The 26,358-nt window shown below is 47.1% G+C and overlaps 2 protein-coding genes across 4 annotated transcripts in view; one reads left to right on the forward strand and one right to left on the reverse strand.

Moving 5' to 3' along the window:
- Nucleotides 1-9,541, reverse strand: part of LOC105478169 (synapse associated protein 1) — a 44,947-nt gene extending 35,406 nt beyond the window's left edge. Inside the window, exon 1 of the mRNA XM_011735224.2 lies at nucleotides 9,251-9,541. Coding sequence (XP_011733526.1) covers nucleotides 9,251-9,425 — 175 coding nt within the window. The 5' untranslated portion in view covers nucleotides 9,426-9,541. The remainder of the gene's footprint in view (nucleotides 1-9,250) is intronic.
- Nucleotides 9,542-16,241: 6,700 nt separating this feature from the next.
- The window catches only part of LOC105478168 (CTP synthase 2), a 124,300-nt gene continuing 114,183 nt past the window's right edge, over nucleotides 16,242-26,358 (forward strand). Inside the window, exon 1 of one of the 3 annotated variants that reach the window (XM_071088859.1) lies at nucleotides 16,242-16,824. The gene's annotated coding sequence lies outside the window, so the exon portion shown is untranslated. Of the gene's footprint in view, nucleotides 16,825-16,941; nucleotides 17,664-26,358 lie in introns of those variants that run through there. The other 2 variants (XM_071088858.1, XM_071088860.1) reach the window with 2 other exon arrangements.

Consider the following 26,358-nt stretch of genomic DNA (forward strand, 5'->3'; position numbering starts at 1 on the left):
TGGAGTGATTTTTTTGACTTTTTGCTTAAAATATTGCTAATTCTTTGTTTTGCTTTTCAGAGTCAAGGAAACTTTTCTTTTGAACTACTGACAGCTTTTAACAATTTTGTATACTCCAATGAACAAAATGGGGAGCACATTTGTTTCTTCTCTCTACCTGATTTTCTCCAGAATTTGGAAACTATTTGTGAGTATTCTTAATTATGGAAATATAGTTATTTGCATAAGTTCAATAAGAATCTGTTTTCATTTGTAACAGGACACAACTGGAAAAACTGGTTATTTTACCAAGGCTTTGACTGGAATGGTGTGTTTTCCTTTAATGAATCAAACTTGACTTATGGAGCCAAGAAAGCCCTTGGAAAACTGCCCTCATATTTTGTGTACACAGTCCCTGTACAGGGTTTCTGATCTGTGGTAAGTAAAGAATGTCACTTTCTGACAGGCCGGGAACCCCAAGTTATCTTGGAACCTCAAGAGGAGAGGAATTCACCCACGTCATAGGTATTTGATGGTACAAATCCATGGCTGGGCTTGGCTTTAAAAAGGTCTTATCTTGCCGGGTACGGTGGCTCACTTCTGTAATCCCAGCACTTTGGGAGGCCGAGGTGGGTGGATCACCTGAGGTCAGGAGTTCGAGACCAGCCTGACCAACATGAAGAAACCCCATCTCTACTAAAAACACAAAATTAGCTGCGCATGGTGGCATGTGCCTGTAATCTCAGCTACTCGGGAGGCTGAGGCAGAAGAATCACTTGAGCCCAGGAGCGGGAGGTTGTGGTGAGCCGAGATCATACCACTGCACTCCAGCCTGGGCAACAAGAGCAAAACTCTGTCTCAAAAGAAAAGAAAAGAAAAGAAAAAAGTCTTATCTCAGATTCCTTCTATGGAACAAAGTTTCAGCAAAGCCTTTTTTTTTTTTTTAATTTTTAAAAAATATATTAAATAAAAAAATTTTATTTAAAAAAATAATTTTCCTTGCTGCACTTTATTTATTTCTATTTTTTATTTTCTATTTTTTGAGACGGAGTCTCGCTCTGTCGCCCAGGCTGGAGTGCAGTGGGGTGATCTCGGCTCACTGCAAGCTCCACCTCCGGGGTTCACGCCATTCTCCTGCCTCAGCCTCCTGAGTAGCTGGGACTACAGGCACCCGCCACCACGCCTGGCTAATTTTTTGTATTTTTAATAGAGACGGGGTTTCACGTGTTAGGCAGGATGGTTGCGATCTCCTGACCTCGTGCTCCGCCTGCCTCGGCCTCCCAAAGTGCTGGGATTACAGGCATGAGCCACTGCGCCTGGCCCCTTGCTGCACTTTATACAAATAAACTGGCCAAGTACAGTAAAGCAAATTGGTCCTACCATGATTTGTCTTCTAATAAAAATAGGAAACTGGAGGAAGAAAAATTATGTTTCAAAAACTATTGTATACCTGTTAAATTCTAGTCTTGTCTGATGTTTTCCAGTTTTTATTATTTTCTACAGTTTGGATTAAATTCTAATTTTTCTGGCTACAGGTCTTCAAAATAATGTTTTCAATTTTTCCTTTTCCTTTTCCCCCATTTTTCCTAATTGGAAATCACTGAAACCTAAGCCGTGCTTTCTTAAAGCCCTGTGAACTGAAGACTAGACAACTTAAACTTCAGAAGAAAACAGCAGTAACCTATTTATATGTGTTGCTGTTGCATACTATTAAGTTTCAGCAGGTGCTGCCTTGAAGCCTCCGAAACAGACAGTGCTACTGGGAACAAGTCAACCTCTTTTACTTCAGTGCTGCATTTGGTGCCCCATGAGGATGAGCCCCTCTAAGCAGGAAGTAGCCAGAAAGATTATGATGCCCCATCTCCCTACGATTCTCATGATAAATAAATATACAAGCATGATAGAAATCATGCTCAAATTGACAGTAGGGATTGTGGCAGACCAGGTCTCACTAACATAGGCTTCCATCACAACTGTTTCAGTACTCGCTGAGTGGTTAAGTTAAATATTAAAAGCCAGTGCCCTATACAAAGGCTGGGATGTAACAAAAGCCCAAGAATTTTGCCTAGGACTTTCCTGAACCTTAAAGCACGATTAAATAAGTTTTACTGGGGGTCTGAAGAGACTCCCCAGGCCTCCACAAACAACTTGATTGGGAGCCTGAAGGAACTCCCCAAACCTCCATGATTCAGCTGGAGACAAGATAAGGGTAATCACCTCATCACTTGGACCCAGTTAGATTAAGTAAATTTACTGAGGCTCCAGAGGAAGGTGTTCAGGACTCAGACCTTAGTTACAGATGAAAAGAAGTTAATCACTTATGTCTTTAGATGAATGCACACTTAACACGTAGACATATAGCCTAGAAGGTATATAAGCTCTGGAAAACTTTGTAATTTTGAGTTGGTCTGGTGATATTTTCCAGGTCTTCTCCCTGTAACAGAAATAAAAACTCTCTTCCTTCCCAGTTCATCTGCATCTCGTTATTGGGCCATAAGAAATAGCAGCCCGACCCTCAGTTTGGTCCAGGAACAAAACCATGCTTTGCAGTCAGAGAAACAAATCTAAAGTTCCAAAAGAAGAGGGTTCTTTTGGAAATAAATTCCTTTCACCCTTTCCTCAGAAACATATTTTGAATTCAAACAACGATTTTTATTCCAAGGGAGAACTGTCATTTAAAAACTGGTATTTTAGCATAATCATTTCATTCCTCAGTTAGATTTTAATGACTCTGTGGGTAGAGTTTACTGAACACACTGAATATTTGAGAAAGCACAGTTCTTGCCCTCAAGGAACGTCCATCTCTAAAGCAAAACAAATAAATAGAGAATCAAAGACAAAAAGAGGAACAAGATTATTCATTAAGCAAATGTGGCAACATGGAGGGAGAACTATCTCCAGAGAGTTATTAGAGTGGCCTGGGAGCGAGATGCAGAGCATGACAAGAGATTTTCAGGGAAGAAGCCCATAAAGACAAAAAGTGATTTATTAATTTTGCAAAGAGATCAGCTGACACCACATTAAAGACAATTTTTATTTTGATTTTTCTTTTTTATAGAGATGGGGTCTCACTATGTTGTCCAGGCTGGTCTCAAACTCCTGGGCTCAAGCAACCCACCTGCCTTGGCCTCCCAAAGTGTTGGGATGACAACCATAAGCCACTGCACCTGGCTAAAGGCAGGTTTTATGAACTGGCTAGGAAAAAACTGAAACTAAGATAGGCATTAACAGGAAGTAACAGGAGTACAATGTCCACTTCAGTCCATAAAGTGAGGGTCTGAAATGAAGCAGTGCCAAAGAAAAGGAAGTCAAATTCACATGTATGTGAATACGACTTAGCGACCTTCTGGAAGGTGGGGGCCGACAGCTAACATTTAAAGTAGTTATTTTACCTTCATTTTAATTATGTCATTTTATTCTCATCACCTTCCTGGGACAAGGAGAAGGAATAATCCGCCCAGTTCAAAAAAAGGGAAGCTGAGGCTCACAGAGTAAAAATGATTTGTCCTATGTGATAGGGGCAGATCTTGCTTACTGCCCAGCCAGTAGCCCATCTCTTCTGCCTTGTCAAAACCACCCCAATTTTGATGGGTGCCCATGTGGCCAGCCCCAGAGAATGAATCTTGACAAGTCCACACCAACGAAGGTAATGGCACTGCCTTTGTCAGGATCTCTGCCAGATACTTGCTTTCTGAGAGTCCCGTGAAGCTTAGAAAGGCCATGTGACAGCTCCACCCCCAAGAAATTTAAGGGACACCTGCAAGGCGGCATCCAGAAAGATTTTCTTTCCTAATAAAAAGGGAGCTATGGGGAGAGTCCTCGTCCTCCCTTTTCACTGCAGTTGCTGTCTTGTGAGTCTGAAGTGACGAGCCTGAGGATGGAAACCAACTCACTGTGAAGGAGAGGAAGCGTCGAAGAGATTGGTTCCCTGATCACATTGTTGAGCCATGGAACCGACCCTGGGACCTCCCTCCCATCCCCAAACTTCTTGGAGATTCTGCAGAAAAGCATTAACATGGCAGGCCTGAGACTGCTATCCTTGGAAAGGTTGCTTTCAAGGTTGGCCACTGACTGGGTGTCCGGGAACTTAGATTTCAGGAGGGCTCCCACCATTTCTTAAACTGCTAAGAATGCCTCACTGTGGTTTATGCTGAACTCCTGCTTTCCTTGTGGGGGTCTGGAATTTGGATATGTGGCAAGCAGAGGGTACCTATGTGACCAGTCCCCAATAAAAATCCTGGGCACTGCGTCTCTAATGAGCTTCCCTGGAAGACAGCATCTCACATGTGTTGTCACAACTCCTTGCTAGAGGAATTAAGCACATCCTGTGTGGCGCTACTATGCCTGCTTACCCCTGGACTTCCAACCCATGTGCCTTTTTCCTTTCCTGATTTTACTCTTGTACTCTTTCATTGCAATACATCACGACTATGAATACAACTATATGCTGAGTCCCATAAGTCTTCCCAGCCAATCATCAAACCTGGGGATGGTTCTTGGGGACTCCCCCACACAAAAATAAAGGTCCTTTCATTAAGCTTCTGATCACTGGACTTTCTGCAATTTGCAAATGATATAACAATAAAGACAGCAAGTAGTGTAGGGAACTCAAACACAGGCTATCTGCCTCTAAATCCCAAGCTCATGCTCCAATCCCATACTGCCTCAGGTCAGTTGAGCAAGTTGACAAGGGCTTGAAGAACTGAAAGGAATGGTAAGAATAAAGGAAAGTAGGAAGAGCTTCAAAGGTCAGAAAAAAACATAAATTTGTCAAAGTAAACACAGCGCAAGGTAGAGTTTAAGGCCTGCAGCAAGAATAGGAAGAGAATAAGGATACAGTGGCAAAGTCTTAGGAAATTAATATTCATATACAGTAGTTGGTTAATTTTTCAAAGATACTATATTTCATACAATTTTAGAATTTCAGCATCTTAGTGTGGGAATGGACCTTCCTATCCAGGTAGCCCCACTTCCAGGGGTGGGGAGCACAGGACTTAGAAGGGCAGCTAGTAATTACCGTTACTCATCTCTAATCAGAAAATTCTTCTCACTTCTCTAGTAATTTCTACCTCACAGCCTCAGGTCTATCTTCATAAGGAACATCTACGACTTCTTTTCTGCAAAAGACCTTTCAGATTTTCTGCAACGTCCCTAAGTTTCTTCTTCAAATTGAGATCCCCAATTCTAAAAAGTATTGTTCATAAGCCCTAGGATCCAAGCTATTAACTGTTTGCATTGTAAACCTGGGTGTGTTATCAGAACTCAATTAGATATTTTACTTCTGCATCAAAGCAGGTACATAGTCACCTCTGTACACTTTAGGAGTCCTCTTAGTTTGCAAGTTAGGCAGCTGGAACTTGAAATATACTTTCCCCTACAGAAAAAAAGGACAGTCTAACACAGTCCCTCTGCAATACTAATAGCACTTTTCAAAGGAGGAGGAGGAGGAGGAAGTGGCCCTTTCCCCATTCCTAAGCATAGAGTAGTTTTAGGGATGGTTTAGAAAAAGCCAAATATCGCCGGGCGCGGTGGCTCAAGCCTGTAATCCCAGCACGTTGGGAGGCCGAGACGGGCGGATCACGAGGTCAGGAGTTCGAGACCATCCTGGCTAACACAGTGAAACCCCGTCTCTACTAAAAAATACAAAAAACTAGCCGGGCGAGGTGGTGGGCGCCTGTAGTCCCAGCTACTCGGGAGGCTGAGGCAGGAGAATGGCGTAAAAACCCGGGAGGCGGAGCTTGCAATGAGCTGAGATCCGGCCACTGCACTCCAGCCTGGGCGACACAGCGAGACTCCGTCTCAAAAAAAAAAAAAAAAAAAAAAAGAAAAAGCCAAATATCACAAAGCTCATCTTTGGTCATCCTCCCACTGATGTAAACTGTGTGAATGATTCAGATATTTAACATTCTCAGAGGTACAGATTTTCTTTTTATTTATTTGTTCTTTTTTTAGAAAGAGCAGAGGCAAAGCTCTAATTTGGTTGACTTAAACAAAAACCAACCAACCAACTAACTTAAGGGCTATAGGGCCTTGAGGGAGGTAGGGAGGAGCTCTTAAGTGAGTTCTCCTATAAATTGTTCCTTCCTTTGGAGACAGTGACAACAGGAGGTTGTAAGTTTATCAGGAGGGAAGGCCAAGAATCAGGAGATCAGGAGGTTTGGTTTTGAGTGAGGGAGTGGAATGCAGGCCTGGGTGCCCACCACTAACTGGTGAGTTGCCTAAATGTATAAATAGGTCACCAGGAACCAGGAAGTATTTAGTGTCCAGTCTTGAAGGTAGGCACTCAACAAATGTATGCAGAACAAATGGGGCTCCCAGGAGATTTTTTTTTTTTTTTTTTGAGATGGAGTCTCGCTTTGTTGCCCAGGCTGGAGTGCAATGGCGCGATCTCGGCTCACTGCAACCTCCGCCTCCCGGGTTCAAGAAATTCTCCTGCCTCAGCCTCTTGAGTAGCTGGGATTACAGGTGCCCGCCACCATGCCTGGCTATTTTTTGTATTTTTAGTAGAGACAAGGTTTCACCACGTTAGTCAGGCTGGTCTCGATCACTTGAGCTTGTGATCTGCCCGCCTCAGCCTCCCAAAGCTGCTGGGATTACAGGCATGAGCCACCACACCTGGCTGAGATTTTTTTTTTCTTTTTTTTTTTTGAGGCGGAGTCTTCACTCTGTCGCCCAGGCTGGAGTGCAGTGGCACCATCTCGGCTCACTGCAAGCTCCGCCTCCCAGGTTCGCACCATTCTCCTGCCTCAGCCTCCCGAGTAGCTGGGACTACAGGCGCCCGCCACCGCGCCCGGCTAATTTTTTTTTTTTTGTATTTTAGTAGAGATGGGGTTTCACCGTGTTAGCCAGGATGGTCTCGATCTCCTGACCTCGTGATCCGCCCGCCTCGGCCTCCCAAAGTGCAGGGATTACAGGCGTGAGCCACCGCGCCCGGCCCTGGCTGAGATTTTATGTAGATTTCAAAAGACTTAAGAAACGAATCTACTCTGGGAGTCAGGTTCACAGATGTTTAATTCCAGTTTTCAAAACATAAATGGGTCTTCTTAAAGACAATATACTTCTTAGGATCAATATGTAGAAATAAAAAATATCGGATCATCTCTCTTGTCTCTCACAGTTTGTATATGAACTAGAACCTTCACGACTTTCTAAAATTGCATAAATTTCAGAAAGGAAAGAATTCTTATTTATTCTGAAGCTTTAAATTCACAATGTGTGTGTGTTTGTGGGTACTTCCATCTAACCTCAGCTTCCGTAAATATCAAAAGAGAATCTGGTGAGCAGAAAGATGGCAGCATTAGCTCCAAAGTACACATCCATATGAAAAACGCAGTTATTAAAAAATATTCAGAGGGGCCAGGTGCAGTGGCTCATGCCTGTAATCCCACCGCTTTGAGGTCAAGGTGGGTGAATCACTTGAGATCAGGACTTTGAGACCAGCCTGACCAACATGGTGAAACCCTGACTCTATTAAAAGTACAAAAAAAAAAAAAAAAAAAAAAAATTAGCCAGGTGTGGCAGCGTGTGCCTGTAGTCCCAGCTACTCAGGAGGCTGAGGAAGGAGAAATGCTTGAACCCAGGAGGTGGAGGTTGCAGTGAGCCAAGGCTGCAGTGAGATCGTGCCATTGCACTCCAGCCTGGGCGACAGAGCAAGACTATTCTATCTGGGGGCCTTGGGCTGAGACTATGTACTATCATGGTTTGAGATGATGTCTGTTTTCCCTGTGCTTTCATCCCACAGTAAACTTTTAAACGTTAGGGCCCAGCCTGCCCAACGTGGTGAAACCCCATCTCTACTAAAAATACAAAAATTAGCTGGGCGTGGTGGTGCGCACCTGTAATCCCAGCTACTGGAGAGGATAAGGTAGGAAGATCACTTGAACCCCGGAGGTGGAGGTTGCAGTGAGTCAAGATCGTGCCACTGCACTCCAGCCTGGACAAAAGACTGAGACCCTGTCTCCAGAAAAACTGTTAGGCCCTGTCTTACTCAAATATGTGTTTATCCACTCTCAGGCTGCTCTCCTCCCACAACCCCATCTTTTAGTAGATTCTTCAAATGCTTGCTGAACTTAATATCTACCTTTGTTGCAGTTCTCTCACTTGTAGTGCTGGGCTGCTTTAGGGCTTAACTCCTCAAAGATGCTTTTTTGTTTTGTTTTGTTTTGTTTTTTGACATGAAGTCTTGCTCTGTCACCCAGGCTGGAGTGCAGTGGTGCGATTTCAGCTCACTGCAACCTCCACCTCCCTGGTTCAAGCGATTCTCCTGCCTCAGCCTCCTGAGTAGTTGGGATTACAGGTGCGCGCCAGGCTATTTTTTGTATTTTTAGTAGAGACAGGGTTACACCATGTTGGCCAGGCTGGTCTCGAACTGCTGACCTCATGATCCGCCCACCTCAGCCTCTCAAAGTGCTGGGATTACAGGCGTGAGCCACCGCACTGGGCCTCAAACATGCTTCCTCTGATCACTGAAGCCCACTACGGTCTCTCCATAAATGAGAATTACTACAGCATGTGTTTACTTCACGTCTATTATTACTCGTCCCCCAACCCCTGTAGGCTGTAAACTCGGAAAGAGCACGGGCTTTAAAATTAGGCAGATCGAAGTTCAAATTCCATTTCCACCACTCACTATCAGTATAACTTTGGCCCAATAGCTCTGGGCTTGTTCCCCTAACTCACTGGGGGTGTTTAACAGATGAAACGGGATATCTTTCATAAAACATCTAGTACTGCAACTTGCGTAGAGCAGACAGTGGCATTTTCTCTCCCTCAAGGAAAAAGGTCCCACTGTACCTAAAAAGCAGATGGCCAGGGGCAGACATTCAGTAATTGTCAGTTTACTTCAGACAACACATTCTGACCTAAGGGCAAAAAAACATTTTTTCAACCAGTTCAAGCTCGCCAACGATCCCGATCTGGGGGGTGAAGGTGAAGGTTTTCAAATTGAACAAAAAAGATTCCTCGTCAAACCCGAAGACGTTGGGTCACACTGCTTGGCTGCATACCAGATTCCAATGTCTGCAAACTTTGTAGACTTGCCACCAGGAACTTCAGGGACAGGACCTGACTGCTAGACGAAGCTGTGGCCTTGTCCAGATCCTCACCAATCTCTCCCGACCCGGAGAGGACTGACCGACAGACACATCTTCCTCCCCTGCCTCTCACCTCGGCCCCCTCATCCCACAGCCAGTCGGGCCCCCGCGCCCCAGGGTCGTCCCAGAGGAGGAACGCGCCCCTCACCATCCCGGTCCCAGAGCCAGGGGAGACTCACTGCCGAAGTCTTTGGCCTGATGGAGGAGCTCCTGGTCTCCCGTTTGCTGCAGCTCCTCCTCCGCGGACTCAGCCACCGTCTCGGATGGCTGTTCGGGTGGAGCGTCTGCATTGGGCTGCCCACCGCCTGCCGCCGGCTGCTGCAAGCCCAGCCAACTGCTCAAGCCCCGGAACATCCCGTCCGCGGGGCCGCCGCCGCGGTCCGGATCCCCAGAGACCGGAGCGAGGACTGGTTGCCTCTGACTCCACTCTGCGCGACTCTCAGGGAGATGTCCGGAAGTCGGAGGAAAACTGGAGTCGCCTGCGGCCCCGCCTCTATGACGACTCCGCCGCGGCTGCATAAGCGTCACTTCCGTCCAAAGGCTCCGCCCCTGGTGACGTCAGTTGTGACAACTGTTTTGTGCGTGTGGATAGGGGACAAAGAGCTTTCCCAGCGTAGCCCCGCCTTGCCTTTTTCCTCATTCGCCGGCTTTGTAGGTGACTGACCTAGTAGGCGTGTAGGCGGTGTCTGTCGAAGTCCTAGCTAGTCTCATTTTAAGACTGCCTCTAAGCAGCTTGGCTGGTGACTTAGCCTCGCCTTTTCAGGTCCCGCAGGGCTGGGTTCCCGCGGAATTGGATGTCTTTAGCCTCCTCCTGAGCCCAACTGAAAACTAACCCAAAGCTGCCAAGCCCAACTAACAGGGAATAAGAGAACAGAATAAGGTGTTAAACAACACAATGGGATGCTGTCAGCAGAATCTAGACTATGAGAAGCCACAGGACAGACAACCTTGTTTCTTCAAATAAATTGCAAGGAAGAGGGGGGTGTGGTGGGGAACCTATAGATTAAAAAAGACTTAAGAGATGTAACCCATGGCCCCTTGTGCATTTTATTAAGACCCTAATTCAGCAAACACATTGAAAAAAATATATGATACTTATAAGAACTGGAAATTTGGACACTGGGTAGTTGATAAAATGGAGGAATTGTGAAATTAAAAATTTTTAATTGTGGTAAAATACACAAAATTTACCATCTTAATATGATTTACCATCTTAACCATTTCTAAGTGTACAATTCACTACTGTTAAGTACATTCACGTTGTTGTGAAATGAATATTCAGAACTCTTCATCTTGCAATTAAAAGAATGAAAAATAGACCGGGCACGGTGACTCATGCCTGTAATCCCAGCACTTTGGGAGGCCGAGGCGGGCGGATCACAAGGTCAGGAGTTCGAGACCATCCTGCCTAACGGTGAAACCCCATCTCTACTAAAAATACAAAAAAAATTAGCCGGGCATGGTGGCGGGTGCCTGTAGTCAGCTACTTGGGAAGCTGAGGCAGGAGAATGGCGTGAACCCGGGAGGCGGAGCTTGCAGTGAGCTGAGATCAAGCCATTGCACTCCAGCCTGGGTGACAGAGCGAGACTCCGTCTCACAAAAAAAAGAAAAAAAAAAGGAATGAAAAATAGAAAGAACTTCATCTTGCAAAACTGAGACTACCTATTAAACAATTCCCCATTCCTGTCCTTGTCATCCCCCTCCTACCTCCATTCTACTTCTTGTCTCTGTGGGTCTGACTAGATACCTTAATATAAGTGGAATCATTCAATATTTGTCTGTGACTGGCTTCTTTCACTTAGCATAATGTCCTCAAGGCTGTGTCAATTTCTTTCTAAGACTGAATAGTATTCCCTTGTATGTATACACCACGTTTTGTTTATCCATCGTGCGTATTGAGATTTTACCAAAGAAATGATACCATATCTGGGCCAGGCGCGGTGGCTCACACCTGTAATCCCAGCGCTTTGGGAGGCCGAGATGGGTGGATCACCTGAGGTTAGGAGCTTGAGACTAGCCCGACCAACATGGTGGAACCCCGTCTTTACTAAAAATACAAAAAGTTAGCCAGGCGTGGTGGCGGGTGCCTGTAATCCCAGCTACTCGGGAGACTGAGGCAGGAGAATCACATGAACTCAGGAGGCGGAGGTTGCAGTGAGCTGAGATCCTGCTGTTGCACTCCAGCCTGGGCGACAAGAGCAAAACTCCGTAAAAAAAAAAAAAAAAAAAGAAATGATACCATGTCTGGAATTTGCTTCAAATTAATACAGGATGGGGGTGGGGGGGAATGGGTAGGGATATAGATGAAACAAGCCTGGCCATGGGTTGAAGCTGAGTAATTAAACATTTGTCTTTTCTATATTTTTAACTTTTCCCACAATAGCATGTAAAACTGACAAAAAACTAGTGATGTGAATAAGTACCGCTTCAGAGCAGGGAGTTCATGGACACATTTCCCAAGCACAGTCTCCAGTCATTAGTTGTGGAAGGACATCCATGATTCCTTGGTCCCCAGCTATTTTGAGAAGAGGAGGATGGTTCCAGTGACCTGAGGGAGTACATGAGGAATTGATTACAACTCTGATTTCCCTGCTGTCCAGTTTTCCAGCCTGACTTATATTTACATTTTATTCAGGTCCAGGATTTTAGGTTATCAAGCCCAACCTGTTTTTTCTTTCCCCCAAACAGCTTTATTGAGATTTAAACAATTCACCTGTCTAAAGTGTACAATTCAATGGTATATATTTTTGGTATATTACACTATTAATATTTTAAATTGTAGTGAACATAACTTTTTTTAGTGTACAGTTCAGTGACATTAATGACATTCCAGCCTGTTTTTAGAGTCCAAGTATTGATTCAGCTTTGAAGTCAGGAGATGTCTTAGGATCAATGCCTTTCTAGGCTTTATTAAGTCAGTGAGAACCTGAAAGTGATTGCGACTTTCCAGAATAGGATATTTGCTTCAAGTATGATTGAACAGAGCCTGGAATTTGAGTGAGAAGCCTAGGATGGGCTTCTAATTCCATCATCTAGTAGGTGAATAAACTTGACTTTTTTTTTTTTTTTTTTTTGAGACGGAGTCTCGCTCTGTCTTGCCCAGGCTAAAGTGCAGTGGCACAATCTCGGCTCACTGTATCCTCTGCCTCCTGGGTTCAAGCGATTCTCCTGCCTCAGCCTCCCAAATAGCTGGAATTACAGGCGCCTGCCATCACACCTGGCTAATGTTGTGTTTTTAGTAGAGACGGGGTTTCACCATGTTGGCCAGGCTGGTCTCGAACTCCTGATCTCAGGTGATCCACCCACCTCGGCCTCCCAAAGTGCTGGGATTACAGGAGTGAGCCACCGTGCCCGGCCTAAACTTGATGTTTTACTTGTCTTTTTGCCCTTCAAGTTTCCTCACTTGCAAAAGAAGTATAGTGCTGGTCCTTCCCATAGCAGAGGTGGGGCCCAGTTCTTTCAGCCTTACTCTGCTTTATCTTAAGGCACTTAAAATCGTGGTGAACACTGTGGTCACCAAGGGATAGACAGTTTTACAACTGTTCTGAAAGGTAGAATTCTTAAAAATAAGAGATTAGGCTGGGCACAATAGCTCATGCCTATAATCCCAGCATTTTGTGAGGCCAAGGTGGGAGGATTGCTTGAGTCTAGGAGTTTGACACCAGCCTGGGCAACATAACGAGACCCTGTCTACACAAAAAATAAAAAATGAGCTGGGTGTAGTGGCTTGCACCTGTTGTCTCAGCTACTTGGGAAGCTGAGGCAGGGGGATTGCTTGAGCCTGGGAGCTGGAGGCTGCAGTGAGCTGTGATCATGCCACTGTACTCCAACCTGGGTGATAGAGTGAGACCCTGACTCAAAAAATAGAAAAAAAAAAAAAAAAAGATTACAAAAGGAGAACATAAGCAATCAACTTAATGATGGGCTTCATTTTCATTTAAAAAAAATCATCTGGCCGGGCACGGTGGCTTATGCCCATAATACCAGAACTTTGGGAGGCTGAGGCGGGTTGATCACCTGAGGTCAGGAGTTCAAGACCAGCCTGGCCAACATGGTAAAACCCTATCTCTACTAAAAATACAAAAATTAGCCAGGCGTGGTGGTGGGCACCTGTAATCCCAGCTACTCAGGAGGCTGAGGCAAGAGAATCACTTGAACCCGGGAGGTGGATGTTGCAGTGAGCCGAGATTGTGCCATTGCACTCCAGCCTGGGCAACAAGAATGAAATCCCATCTTAAAAAAAAAAAAAAAGTCATCTTGTGCGGATTTAGCAAAATGTTATGCTGGTGGTGGGCCATGAACTGACACTTGTTGAATGAGGATACACCCTTATCCCACACAATTCAGTCAATCCGCACCCTGTTATCAAATTTGTTTTCCAGCTTGTTATTTTTCCCATTTGAGATTAAAAATACAATAGTTATTATACTGAGCCCTTTGTATATACAGACTATCTTTATCCATTAGCCTCATAAATGAATAGGACAATTAGATCAGGCCTTACATCCTGTGGTGGAGTCTGGCTGTGCATTGATGTCCTGGCTTTGCCACTCATATTAACTAATGTACCCTTGGTCAAGACATTTCACATCTCTGAACCTCAGGTCCCTCATTCTAAAAAGGGGATCATAACAACTGTCCTAGTTGTAAACAGATAATGAAAGATGAAACTGTGGAAGGAAACCTTACATATGTGGCAGGTATTAAGTATTAGCACCCACACCAACCCATTTCACAAATGTTCTTTCCCCTGAGCCTTCTGGAAGACTTGTTTATTCCTCTAGCCTTTGACAAGGTGGTTCCTTGTCCCTCCCCTGGACCCCCCCAATACCCATGGAGACCTGGATCTCTCCCAAGGATACCCTGCTGAGTGAAGCCTCTGCTTATTTTCCCAGAAATTGACATCATTGTTCCAAGCTTCTTACTGCTTCCTCCACAATACTGTTCTTTCGTCCTCGGTGGGGAGAAACTCCATTGTGTTTATTTTTTTTGAGATGGAGTTTCGCTCTTGTCGCCCAGGCTGGAGTGCAGTGGCACGATCTTGGCTCACTGCAATCTCCGCCTCCCGGGTTCAAGAGATTCTCCTGCTTTAGCCTCCCAGTAGCTGGGACTACAGGCACATGCCACCACGCCCGGCTAATTTTTTGTATTTTTAGTAGAGACAGGGTTTCACCGTGTTAGCCAGGATGGTCTCAATCTCCTGACCTCGTGATCCACCCGCCTTGGCCTCCTAAAGTGCTGGGATTACAGGCGTGAGCCACCATGCCTGGCCGTGTTTATTTTTTTAAATTAATTGATTTTTTTTTTTTTTTTTGAGATGAGCTCTCACTTTGTCGTCCCAGCTGGAGTGCAGTGGCACGATCATAGCACATTGCAGCCTTGACCTCCTGGGCGCAGGCGATCTTCTCGCTTCAGCCTCCCCTGGGACGCACGCCAGCACAACTGATAATTTTTGTATTTTTTGTAGAGACGGGATTTTGCCATGTTGTCCAGGCAAGTCACCAACTCCTGGACTCAAACTATCTGCCTGCCTCGGCCTCTCAAAGTGCTGGGATTACAGGGGTGTGCCATGGCACCAGGCCTCCATTGTGTCTTGAAAGGCACTGGACATTTATTCTGCAACCTTCTTCCTTTCCTTGTCAGTCATCTATTAGTTTCAGACTCACTACCCACCCTGCAACCCCAATTATCTAAAGTTCCTTGACCTCGATTGACTCCTCCACCTCCTGCCATCCTTTTGGGACCCTCGATGTCCAACACGCCAGCCTTGTGGGCACTAAACCCAAGGCCAGTGATGCCCATCTCACTTTTCTATTCCATTGTAGCTGCTACACCCCAAAGTGTCTCATTTCCTGGAATATCCATTTGAAGGCCTGAACTCCAGCACCACACTCTCTGCTGCCAGTTTGCCAGTCCTCTCCTCAGAGGCCCTGGCCTTGGAGCCCTTCTCTCATCTGTCTCCCAGTCTATCAGCTCCCCACTGGTTTTATTAATAGTTCCTGTCCTCTAGGACTAGAACTCTGGCCCATCACTGCAATCACAGTCTTTCTGTGTCCTCCACCTCCTCACCCTCTTGTCCTTCTACTCTATGCAAGCAGGAAACTTGGGTTTTATAACTAAGCTATATTTCTGTAGATACCTTGCCGGATTATAGCTGGACACCACTACACAATGATGGTTTCTAAACTCCACTAGGTCTTCAGTGACTCTTGACTAACTTATCGCTCTAGCATCTCACACTGGTTATGCAACATTTCCACCACTTTCCTAAACTCTTCCATCTCACTTCAGACCCTTCTATTGTCCATGTTAGCTTCCTTCAGTGGTTTGCTTCTTGCCTTCACCCGAAAAACCTCCTGTATCCGTTCCCAGCACCAATCATCCTCCAGTACTTTTTTTTTTTTTTTTTGAGACAAAGTCTCCTCTGTCGCCCAGGCTGGAGTGCAGTGGCCCGATTGTGGCTCACTGCAACCTCTGCCTCCCGGGTTCAAGCGATTCTGCGATTCTCTCTGCCTCAGCCTTCCGAGTAGGTGGGATTACAGGCAGGTGCCACGACGCCCGGCTAATTTTGCATTTTTAGTAGAGACAGGGTTATACCACGTTGGCCAGGCCTGGTCTTGAACTCCCGACCTCAGGTAATCTGCCCGCCTCGGCCTCCCAAAGTGCTGGGATTACAGGCGTGAGTCACCCGAAGAGTGACTTTTTAGAGTATTTGGGCCGGGTGCAGTGGCTCAAGCCTGTAATCCCAGCACTTTGGAAGGCCAAGGCAGGCGGATCACCTGAGGTCGGGAGTTCGAGACCAGTCTGGCCAACGTGATGCAACCCCGTTTCTACTAAAAATGCAAATTTAGCCAAGCGTGGTGGCGCTTGCCTGTAATCTCAGCTACTCCGGAGGCTGAGGCAGGGAGAATCGCTTGAATCCGGGAGGTGGAGGTTGCAGTGAGCCGAGATCGCGCCATTGCACTCCAGCCTGGGCAAAAAGGGCGAAACTCCGTCTCAAAGAAAAAAAAAAAAAAAGTCACCCTTCCAAGCCTTAATTGCCTTCCCCCCTCCCTGCACCCCCGCAGCTCTTTGCTGCAGAAATATTGTTCTAGGGAACCTTACTGGTTCCAACAGACGGGTGGACCTCCCTCCAGACTGTGAGCTAGTTCCTCAAAGGCAGGCATTCTTTTTTCTTTTCCTTCTCTCCTGAGCGCTCCTGCAGTTCCTAGGGTGTAGTAGGGGATGCACAAACGTTTGTGACCAGTGAAGTTCTTTACAAGGGTGAGATCTGGACGGGAGGACTCGAGCGAGGGTCTCGGCTTGCCAGGAGGCCGGGGCTCTCCAGGAATTGTGGAGTTCACCCGCGCACTCGAAGTGCCTTTGCGAAGTGAGCCACGGGAGGGAGGAGCGGTCCCCGAGCTGGGCGAGGCCTGGGGCCCAGTGCGTCCAGAGCGGAGGGTGACGGGAGCTGCCTGTGCTGGAGGAATCACTTTTTAGGCGCTTGTTTTGGACCATTGCACAAACCCGGGTGCAAACCCCAAGCTCACCAGCGTGAGTCAGCTGGGCCAGCAGCAGGGAGAGGGGAGGGTGGGCGAGGAGGGCGCCGCGCACCCCGAGGCCCGGGTGGGCGGTGGCAAGATACTGGGGGCGGCTTTGGACAGCCCCGGCAGCGACCCCTTCCCCAGCCCGACAGGTGGGCGCCAGGCCAGCTGCGGGGTGGAGCCCGCCGTGCCCACCAGCCACCCTACCCGGCGCTACCACCACCGCGCAGGTAACTTCCCTCCTGGGCCTGTCCCAGACCCCCAGGGCCTTGGCGCCCGGGCCATCCCACGTCCCCAGGGCCTCTCTGCCCTGCACCCCCAAGCCTCGGTGCACTTGTGAGGCTGGGCTCCTTTGTCCCCTCTCTGATGGCGCCGGCTCCCTCCCCAGCGCTGAGTCCAGAGTCCGGCCGCCAGCCCCGCGCGTCCCGCACCCCGCGCTCGCAGACCTCGGCGGCCGGGTGTGGCGCGGGGACTGGGGAACGCTGGCCCGTGCCCAGTGCGGTCGGAGCCTGTCCCGCGCGTCCCCGGGACGCGCTTCTTCCCGCCCCCGCCCGCGCCAGCGCCCGCACCCGGATCCCCACTTCTCCCGGCCCTCGGGAACCCGAAGAGCCCTGAGATGGCGTTGGCGGAAGTGAAGCCCCAAGCGGGGGTCGGCGAGGCTGGTGATCAGCGCCGGTAACATGGCCTTTCTGTCCTCTCTCCCGTCGCAGTGCACCCCTTAAACAACAACCCCCGCGTTTTCCCCGTACTAGATGGTTAGGGCGCGTAGTGCCGAACTACGCTGCTGCTACAAAATAGCTTTTTGGGGGCAACATAAAAAAAAATTGTATGTATAGTTTATATTCAATAAACTGCCCCATTTTCAGTGTGCAAATCGACGGGATTTGACAAATTATACACTCCTGTAACCGTTATCCCAAGTGGACATTGACCATTTCCTTCACCCTGCAAAGTTCCCTGGTACCTCCTTCCTGTCAATCCGCCCCAGGCCCCTCATTCAACCCTGGTTCTGATTGTTATCATAGTTTAGCTTTGCCTGTTCTAGAACTTCATAGAACAAGATCATCAGGTAAGTACTCTTTTGTGTCTAACATTACTTTTTTTTTTTTTTTTTTTTTTTTTTTGAGACGGAGTCTCGCTCTGTCGCCCAGCCCAGGCTGGAGTGCAGTGGCGCGATCTCGGCTCACTGCAAGCTCCGCCTCCCGGGTTCACGCCATTCTCCTGCCTCAGCCTCCCGAGTAGCTGGGACTACAGGCGCCCACAACCGCGCCCGGCTAATTTTTTGTATTTTTTTAGTAGAGACGGGGTTCCACCTTGGTCTCGATCTCCTGACCTTGTGATCCGCCCGCCTCGGCCTCCCAAAGTGCTGGGATTACAGGCGTGAGCCACCGCGCCCGGCGACATTACTTTTTAAATGGCCATCACTGAGAAGGTGTCTCTGGGTGCTCCTGGTGCTTTTATTTGCTCTAGGCCTGCCTGGTCTAATGTGGGAGCCACTGGTCACATGTGGTTATTGAATACTGGAAACGTGGCAAAATCCGTACTGAGATGTGCTCTAAGTATAGGCACCTGATTTCTAAAAGTTCAGTACACAAAAAGGGTGTAAAATATTTCACTAATAAATTCTTACATTGTGTGTTAAAAGTGATAACATTTTTGGCTACATTGGGTTAAATAACATATATTAACGGCCGGGCGCGGTGGCTCAAGCCTGTAATCCCAGCACTTTGGGAGGCCGAGACGGGCGGATCACGAGGTCAGGAGATCGAGACCATCCTGGCTAACACGGTGAAACCCCGTCTCTACTAAAAAGTACAAAAAACTAGCCGGGCGAGGTGGCGGGCGCCTGTAGTCCCAGCTACTCAGGAGGCTGAGGCAGGAGAATGGCGGGAACCCGGGAGGCGGAGCTTGTAGTGAGCTGAGATCTGGCCACTGCACCCCAGCCTGGGCGACAGAGCGAGACTCCGTCTCAAAAAAAACAAACAAACAAACAAACAAAAAAAACAAAAAAACATATATTAACATGGACTTCATTTGATTCTTTTTACTTTTTTAATATGGCTACTAGAAACTTAAAATTACATACCTGGCTGTGTAATATTTTTTATTATATAGTGGAGACAGCACAGCTCTACACGGTGCTATTCTATAAACACTTGGTTCTGCTCACTGCATGTAAGAGTAAATGAAAAGCTTGTCTTGACACCAGAAACCATCCCCAATGGAGAAAGTGATCTAAAACAGGGCCAGCCTTTCCCTGCACCTTTGAAACTTTGTTAAAGTTACTTGTTTGCTTAAAAGAGGTAAAGGGCCGGGCATGGTGGCTCACGCCTGTAATCCCAGCACTTTGGGAGGCCGAGGCAGGAGGACCATGAGGTCGAGATCGAGACCATCCTGGACAACACGGTGAAACCCCGTCTCTACTAAAAATACAAAAATTAGCTAGGAATGGTGGCACACACCTGTAGTCCCAGCTACTCGGGAGGCTGAGGCAGGAGAATTGCTTGAACCCAGGAGGCAGAGGTTGCAGTGAGCCCAGATTGTGCCATTGCACTCCAGCCTGATGACTGAACACAACTCCATCTCAAAACAACAACAACAACAACAACAAAGTAGAAAGAATTAGGTGTCTCCTTGGTATTAAGTTGCATTCTTACAAAAGGTCTCTAAAATATCCAATGTGCTTTAAAAGGTATCTTGTGTTTTTGACAAAACAGAAAATGAGTAATTGCTTATGTAGGGGAGGAAAGAGCTGATATCATAAGGGTCACGGCTGACAGCCTTAGACAAGAGACAGATTAACAAGAGAGAAGCATAACAATTTGTCGAATCGTAGGTTTATGTGACATGGAAGCCTTCAGAAATGAAAACCCCTTAAAGATGCAAGGGAAATGATCTGATTTTATGCTTGGAGTCCATGAAGCAGGGACGGATGAGCTGATGGAAATAGACAGAGTGGGGAAACCCAGCAAGGCCTGTCCACATTCTTCTTGGCCTCTCTGTTGTAGCTTTTCTTCCTCCCCGGTATGGGGTAGAACCTCTTTGGAATAAGGGTCTTAATTTCTTTATGGCCAGCTGTTGTATAGAAAGGTGGTTGAGAGGAAGGTTAGAGTCATATTTTTTGACTTTCTGGCTGGCTTTGCAGGGAAAGAGGTTCTAGTTTCTATGACTTGCCTTGGGGGAGTATGAGGGGTGACAGGCAGGAGGGCAGGAGAAGGTCAGAGAGAAACTTTGCTTCTGAGGCCTTCATTTTGGGGTTTTGTTTTCTTGAGCCCCAACACAGACAACCTAATCACCTAAATATATTAAGACATAACATGGTGTATCTTTGACCAAATAAAGATGGAAATTTTTTTTTAGACAGAGTCTCACTCTGTTGCCGGGGTGGAGTGCAGTGTCGCAACCTTGGCTCACTGCAACCTCCACCTCCTGGGTTCAAGTGATTCTCCTGCCTCAGCCTCCCAAGTACCTGGGACTACAGGCAGGCGCCACCACGCCTGGCTAATTTTTGTATTTTTAGTAGAGACAAGATTTTACCATGTTGGCCAGGATGGTCTTGATCTCTTGACCTCGTGATCCACCCGCCTTGACCTCCCAAAATGTTGGGATTACAGGCGTGAGCCATTGCACCCGGCCATAAGACGGAAATCTTAATGGTGACTATTAACATTTAGATCTTAATTTAAAAAAACATAGTCAATAATATATTCAATGTTATAGTCTGCTCTCTCTTTTTTCAGGTAACGTAAGCATTTTCTTTCTTTCTTCCTTTTTTTTTGAGACAGAGTTTTGCTTTGTTGCCCAGGTTGGAGGGCATTGGCACAACCTCCACCTCCCAGGTTCAAGCAATTCTTGTGCCTCAGCCTCCCGAGTAGCTGGGATTACAGGTGCACGCCACCACACCCGGCTGATCTTTTGTATTTTAGTAGAGATGGGGTTTCCCCATGTTGCCCAAGCTGGTCTTGAACTCTTGAGCTCAGGCAATCCGCCCGTCTCGGCCTCCCAAAGCACTGGGATTACAGGTGCGAGCCACTGTGCCTGGCCACATAAGCATTTTCTTTTTTCTTTACTCTCTTTTTTTTGAGATGAAGTCTTGCTCTTGTTCCCCAGACTGGAGTGCAATGGTGCCATCTCGGCTCACTGCAACCTCTGCCTCCGGGGTTCAAGTGATTCTCCTGCCTCAGCCTCCCGAGTAGCTGGGATTACAGGCACCTGCCACCATGCCTGGCTAATTTTTGTATTTTTGGTAGAGACAGGGTTTCACCATGTTGGCCAGGCTGGTCTTGAACTGCCCGCCTCAGCCTCCCAAAGAAGCATTTTCTTATATAAAAAATTATTAGGCGAGGCCGGGCACGGTGGCTCAAGCCTGTAATCCCAGCACTTTGGGAGGCCGAGACGGGCGGATCGCAAGGTCAGGAGATCGAGACCATCCTGGCTAACATGGTGAAACCCCGTCTCTACTAAAAAAATACAAAAAACTAGCCGGGCGAGGTGGCGGGCGCCTGTAGTCCCGGCTACTCGGGAGGCTGAGGCAGGAGAATGGCGTAAACCCGGGAGGCGGAGCTTGCAGTGAGCTGAGATCCGGCCACTGCACTCCAGCCTGGGCGACAGAGCGAGACTCCGTCTCAAAAAAAAAAAAAAAAAAAAATTATTAGGCATAATGTGACTTCGCACAAATGTATGCCAGTTTTCTTCACCATACCTCTACAGCATTTTTCCATTTTGGTAACTTTTACAAAGAGAGTCATTTGAACAGTATGACGGTGCCAGAATAAGGTATAATTAAAGCACAGTTCATTTGCCCCTTAATCCTGCAGGAAAGGTGAAGTCCAGTGGGACATAGACCTTGTCTTTTTATCTCCATATCCCTAGGACTTGGAAATATGTCAAGCATGTAATAGATGTTCAAGTAAACATTATATATGTAATATATGTATATATATAATTTTTTTTTTAATTTGAGATGGAGTCTCACTCTGTTGCCCAGGCTGGAGTGCAATGGGGTGATCTTGGTTCACTGCAACCTCCTGCTTCCAGTTTCAAGCAATTCTCCTGCCTCAGCCTCCCTAGTAGCTGAGATTACAGGTGCCCACTACCACGCCGAGCTACTTTTGTATTTTTAGTAGAGATGGAGTTTCACCATGTTGGTCAGGCTGGTCTCGAACTCCTGACCTCAGTGATCCACACACCTTGGCCTCCCAAAGTGCTGGGATTACAGGCGTGAGCCACCGCGCCTAGCCGTGTATATATATTTTATTTTTATTTATTTATTTTTTTTTTTGAGACGGAGTCTCGCTGTGTCGCCCAGGCTGGAGTGCAGTGGCCGGATCTCAGCTCACTGCAAGCTCTGCCTCCCGGGTTTTTACGCCATTCTCCTGCCTCAGCCTCCCGAGTAGCCAGGACTACAGGCGCCCGCCACCTCGCCCGGCTAGTTTTTTGTATTTTTTAGTAGAGACGGGGTTTCACCGTGTTAGCCAGGATGGTCTCGAACTCCTGACCTCGTGATCCGCCTGTCTCGGCCTCCCAAAGTGCTGGGATTACAGGCTTGAGCCACCGCGCCCGGCGATATTTTAAACAGATATGAGGCCTCGCTATGTTGCCCACAGTGGGCTTGAACTCCCAGGCTGAAGCATTCCTTCCGCCTCAGTCTCCCAGGCAGCTGGGATTAAAGGTGTGCACCACGACACCCAGTTTGTCAATAAACATTTGTGAGCTCATTGACTGAATCATTATGTAGGTGGCACTGAAAATGGTAACAACTAAGCTTAATTTAGCATTTAGGCACTGTCTTTGTAAAGCCCAGTTATTGGGCTTCCTATAAAACAAAAGGGTTTGAATCAGACAGCAGCAGAAAAGTCAAATAAATTTTCCTTATGACTGTCAACTTAAAAAACCACAAGATCTATATATTTAGAAAGGAGACTTTCTTTTTTAAAACATTTTCTTTTCTTTTCTTTTTTTTTGAGACAGAGTCTCACTCTGTTGCCCAGGCTGGAGTGCAGTGGCATGATCTCAACTCACTGCAACCTCTGCCTCCCAGGTTCAAGTGATTCTCCTGCCTCAGCCTCCCGAGTAGCTGGGATTACAGGTGCATACTACCACGCTTGGTTAATTTTTGTATTTTTTTTTTTTTTTGAGACAGAGTTTTGCTCTTGTCACCCAGGCTGGAGTGCAATGGTGCGATCTCAGCTCACTGCAACCTCCGCCACCCAGGTTCAAGCAATTCTCCTGCCTCAGCCTCTCAAGTAGCTGGGATTATAAGTGCCCACAACCACGCCCGGCTAATTTTTGTATTTTTAGTAGAGATGGGATTTTCTTACTTTCTCAGTCAGTCTCACTCTGTTGCCCAGGCTGGAGTGCAGTGGCACGATCTGGGCTCACTGCAACCTCTGCCTCCCAAGTTCAAGTGATTCTCATGCTTCAGCCCCACAAGTAGCTGGGATTACAGGTGCCTGCCACCACCCTGTGCCTGGTGACTTTATTTCTTTTTTCTTTTCTTTTTCTTTTCTTTTTTTTTTTTTTTGAGACGGAGTCTTGCTGTGTCACTCAGGCTGGAGTGCAGTGGCATGATCTCGGCTCACTGCAACTTCCGCCTCCTGGGTTCAAGCCATTCTCCTGCCTCAGCCTCCCCAGTAGCTGGGATTACAGGCGTGCACCACCACGCCCAGCTAATTTTTGTATTTTTAGTAGAGACGGGGTTGGTCAGGCTCGTCTCTTAACTCCTGACCTCGTGATCCACCTGCCTCGGCCTCCCAAAGTGCTGGGATTACAGGGGTGAGCCACCGCGCCTGGCTTACTTTCTTTCTTTCTTTTTTTTTTTTTGAGGCGGAGTCTCGCTCTGTCGCCCAGGCTGGAGTGCAGTGGCGCGATCTCGGCTCACTGCAAGCTCCGCCTCCCGGGTTCCCGCCATTCTCCTGCCTCAGCCTCCCGAGTAGCTGGGACTACAGGCGCCGCCACCACGCCCGGCTAATTTTTTTGTATTTTTAGTGGAGACGGGGTTTCATTGTGTTAGCCAGGATGGTCTCGATCTCCTGACCTCGTGATCCGCCCGTCTCGGCCTCCCAAAGTGCTGGGATTACAGGCTTGAGCCACCGCGCCCGGCCAGCTTACTTTATTTCTTATAAAGGGTTACAGCCTGCAAAGGGGCCATCCCACAGGCTGGGAAGCACACGTTTTAAAGAGACAGGGTCTCACTATGTTGCCTAGGCTGTTCTCAAACTTCTGGCCTCAAGTGACCCTCTTATCTTGGCCTCCCAAAACCAGAGGCAGTCACTCTGAAGGAGGAGGGTTCAGCTTTATGCTGAACAGGTTGACTAAACATACATATTCAACAGGTTACAGAAGGAGCTATGAATATTCATGAAGGTGGTCCTGACTCATGTGTATTGAATAAACATGCAAATAGCATATGACCCCTGTTCACTTTGGAGTGAAGACTTAACATTTAAATGATTTTCAGTTAAGCCCTATACATCAAAAGTTCTTTTTTTTTTTTTTTTTTGAGACAGAGTCTTGCTCTGTCGCCCAGGCTGGGGTGCAGTGGCCGGATCTCAGCTCACTGCAAGCTCCGCCTCCCGGGTTTAGACCATTCTCCTGCCTCAGCCTCCCGAGTAGCTGGGACTACAGGCGCCCGCCACCTCACCCGGCTAGTTTTTTGTATTTTTTAGTAGAGACGTGGTTTCACCGTGTTAGCCAGGATGGTCTCGATCTCCTGACCTCGTGATCTGCCCGTCTCGGCCTCCCAAAGTGCTGGGATTACAGGCTTGAGCCACCGCGCCCGGCCAAAAGTTCTTTTCAGGACATGAAGGCACGCAAGTCCGCAGCCTCTGTAAACTGGCCAGAGCCAGTCTATGGTTGTGGTCTTCTCAGGAGAAAGTTACTGAAATCAGTCTCTTGTCCAATAAAAGTTGTAGTTTTGACTGGTGTAACAGGATTCAGACAGACAGCATCTGTGAGCTAGATGAGTTGTAATTGTTTTAATATTGCTTATTTAAAAACAGTTTTTGTTTTTTATTTTTTTGAGACAGAGTCTCGCTCTGTCGCCCAGGCTGGAGTGCAGTGAGCCACTGCACCCAGCAAAACTTTTTTTTTTTTTTTTAGAATAATTTTAGGTTCACAGCAAAACTAAGCGGAAAGTACAGAGTTCCCATACATCCTCTCCCCCACCGCTATGCCCAACCTCCTATTAACATCCCGCACTTGCAGAGTGGTACATTTATTATAATCAGTGAACCTACATTGACGCATCATTTTTGCCTAAGATTCATAGGTTTTCATTTTGTTTTGTTTTTTTGAGATGGAGTTTCGCTCTTGTTGCCCAGGCTGGAGTGCAATGGCATGATCTCGGCTCACCGCAACCTCCACCTCCCGAGTTCAAGCGATTCTCCTGCCTCAGCCCCCTCGAGTAGCTGGGATTACAGGCATGCGCCACCACGCCTGGCTAATTTTGTATTTTTAGTAGAGACGGGGTTTCTCTATGTTGGCCAGGCTGGTCTTGACCTCCTGACCTCAGGTGATGCGCCCGCCTCGGCCTCCCAAAGTGCTGGGATTACAGGCGTGAGCCACCGCGCCCAGCAGAAAGTCCGTAGTTTATTTACATCAGGGTTCACTCTTCCTGTTGTCCATTCTGTGGGTTTGGATAAATGTATAATGACATGGATCCGTCATTACAGTACTATACAGAATAGTTTCACTGCCCTAAAATTCCCTTGTAATCTGCCTATTCATCCCTCTCTCCCTCCTACCCGCTGACAACCACTGATCTTTTCACTGTCTCTCTAGTTTTGCCTTTTCCAAAGTGTCATATAGTTGAAGTCATACAGTATGTAGCTTTTTCAGATTGGCTTCTTTCACTTGGTAATATGCACTTGAGATTCCTCCATGTTTTTTCAAGGCTTGGTAGCCCATTTCTTTTTAACACCAAATTGTATTCCTAGAGATTGCTATTTTTTCCCCACTTTACAGATGAAGGAATAGGCACAGAAAGGATAAAGAACTTGCCCAAGGCCAGGCGTGGTGGCTCACGCCTGTGATCCCAGCACTTTGGGAGGCCGAGGTGGGTGGTCACTTGAGGTCAGGAGTTTGAGACCAGCCTGGCCAACATGGTGAAATCCCATCTCTACTAAAAATACAAAAATTAGCCCAGCATGGTGGTGCATGCCTATAATCCTAGCTACTTGGGAGGCTGAGGCATGAGAATCATTTGGACCGGGGAGGTGGAGGTTGCAGTGAGCCGAGATTGTGTCACTACATTCCAGCCTGGGCAACTGAGTGAGACCCTGTCTAAAAAAAAAAGAAAAAAAAAGAACTTGCCCAGGTACAGTTTGTACAGATCAGTCTGACACTGGAGTCTGAGCTCTTAAACATTTTAGCATGCCTGTGAATCCTAGAGAAATTTGGTTTATCATGATGAAGTTTGTTGCATGATAGAGTTGAGGTCTTTGGAAACCCAGGGCAACAGACCTAGGCACTTTGCTTGCAGAAGGTATCCACAGCTTTCTGTATAGTGACAATAATAAAAAGCCTAGAAGATAAGACTCTGTTTCAAAAAAAGTTCAAGTATTTAGTTTAGATAGAAAACTGCTGTGTGCTTTTGAAATTTTGGTGAGATGAAGCATGGTGGCTCACTTTTGTAATCACAGCATCTTGGGAGGCCAAGACAAGAGGACTGCTTGAGCCCAGGAGTCTGAGACCAGCCAGGGCATCATAGTAAGAACCTGTCTTTACAAAAATGTTTTAAGAATTAGGCCGGGCGCGGTGGCTCA

The sequence above is a fragment of the Macaca nemestrina genome, chromosome X (assembly GCF_043159975.1).
Source record: "Macaca nemestrina isolate mMacNem1 chromosome X, mMacNem.hap1, whole genome shotgun sequence".
Taxonomy (NCBI): Eukaryota; Metazoa; Chordata; class Mammalia; order Primates; family Cercopithecidae; genus Macaca; species Macaca nemestrina.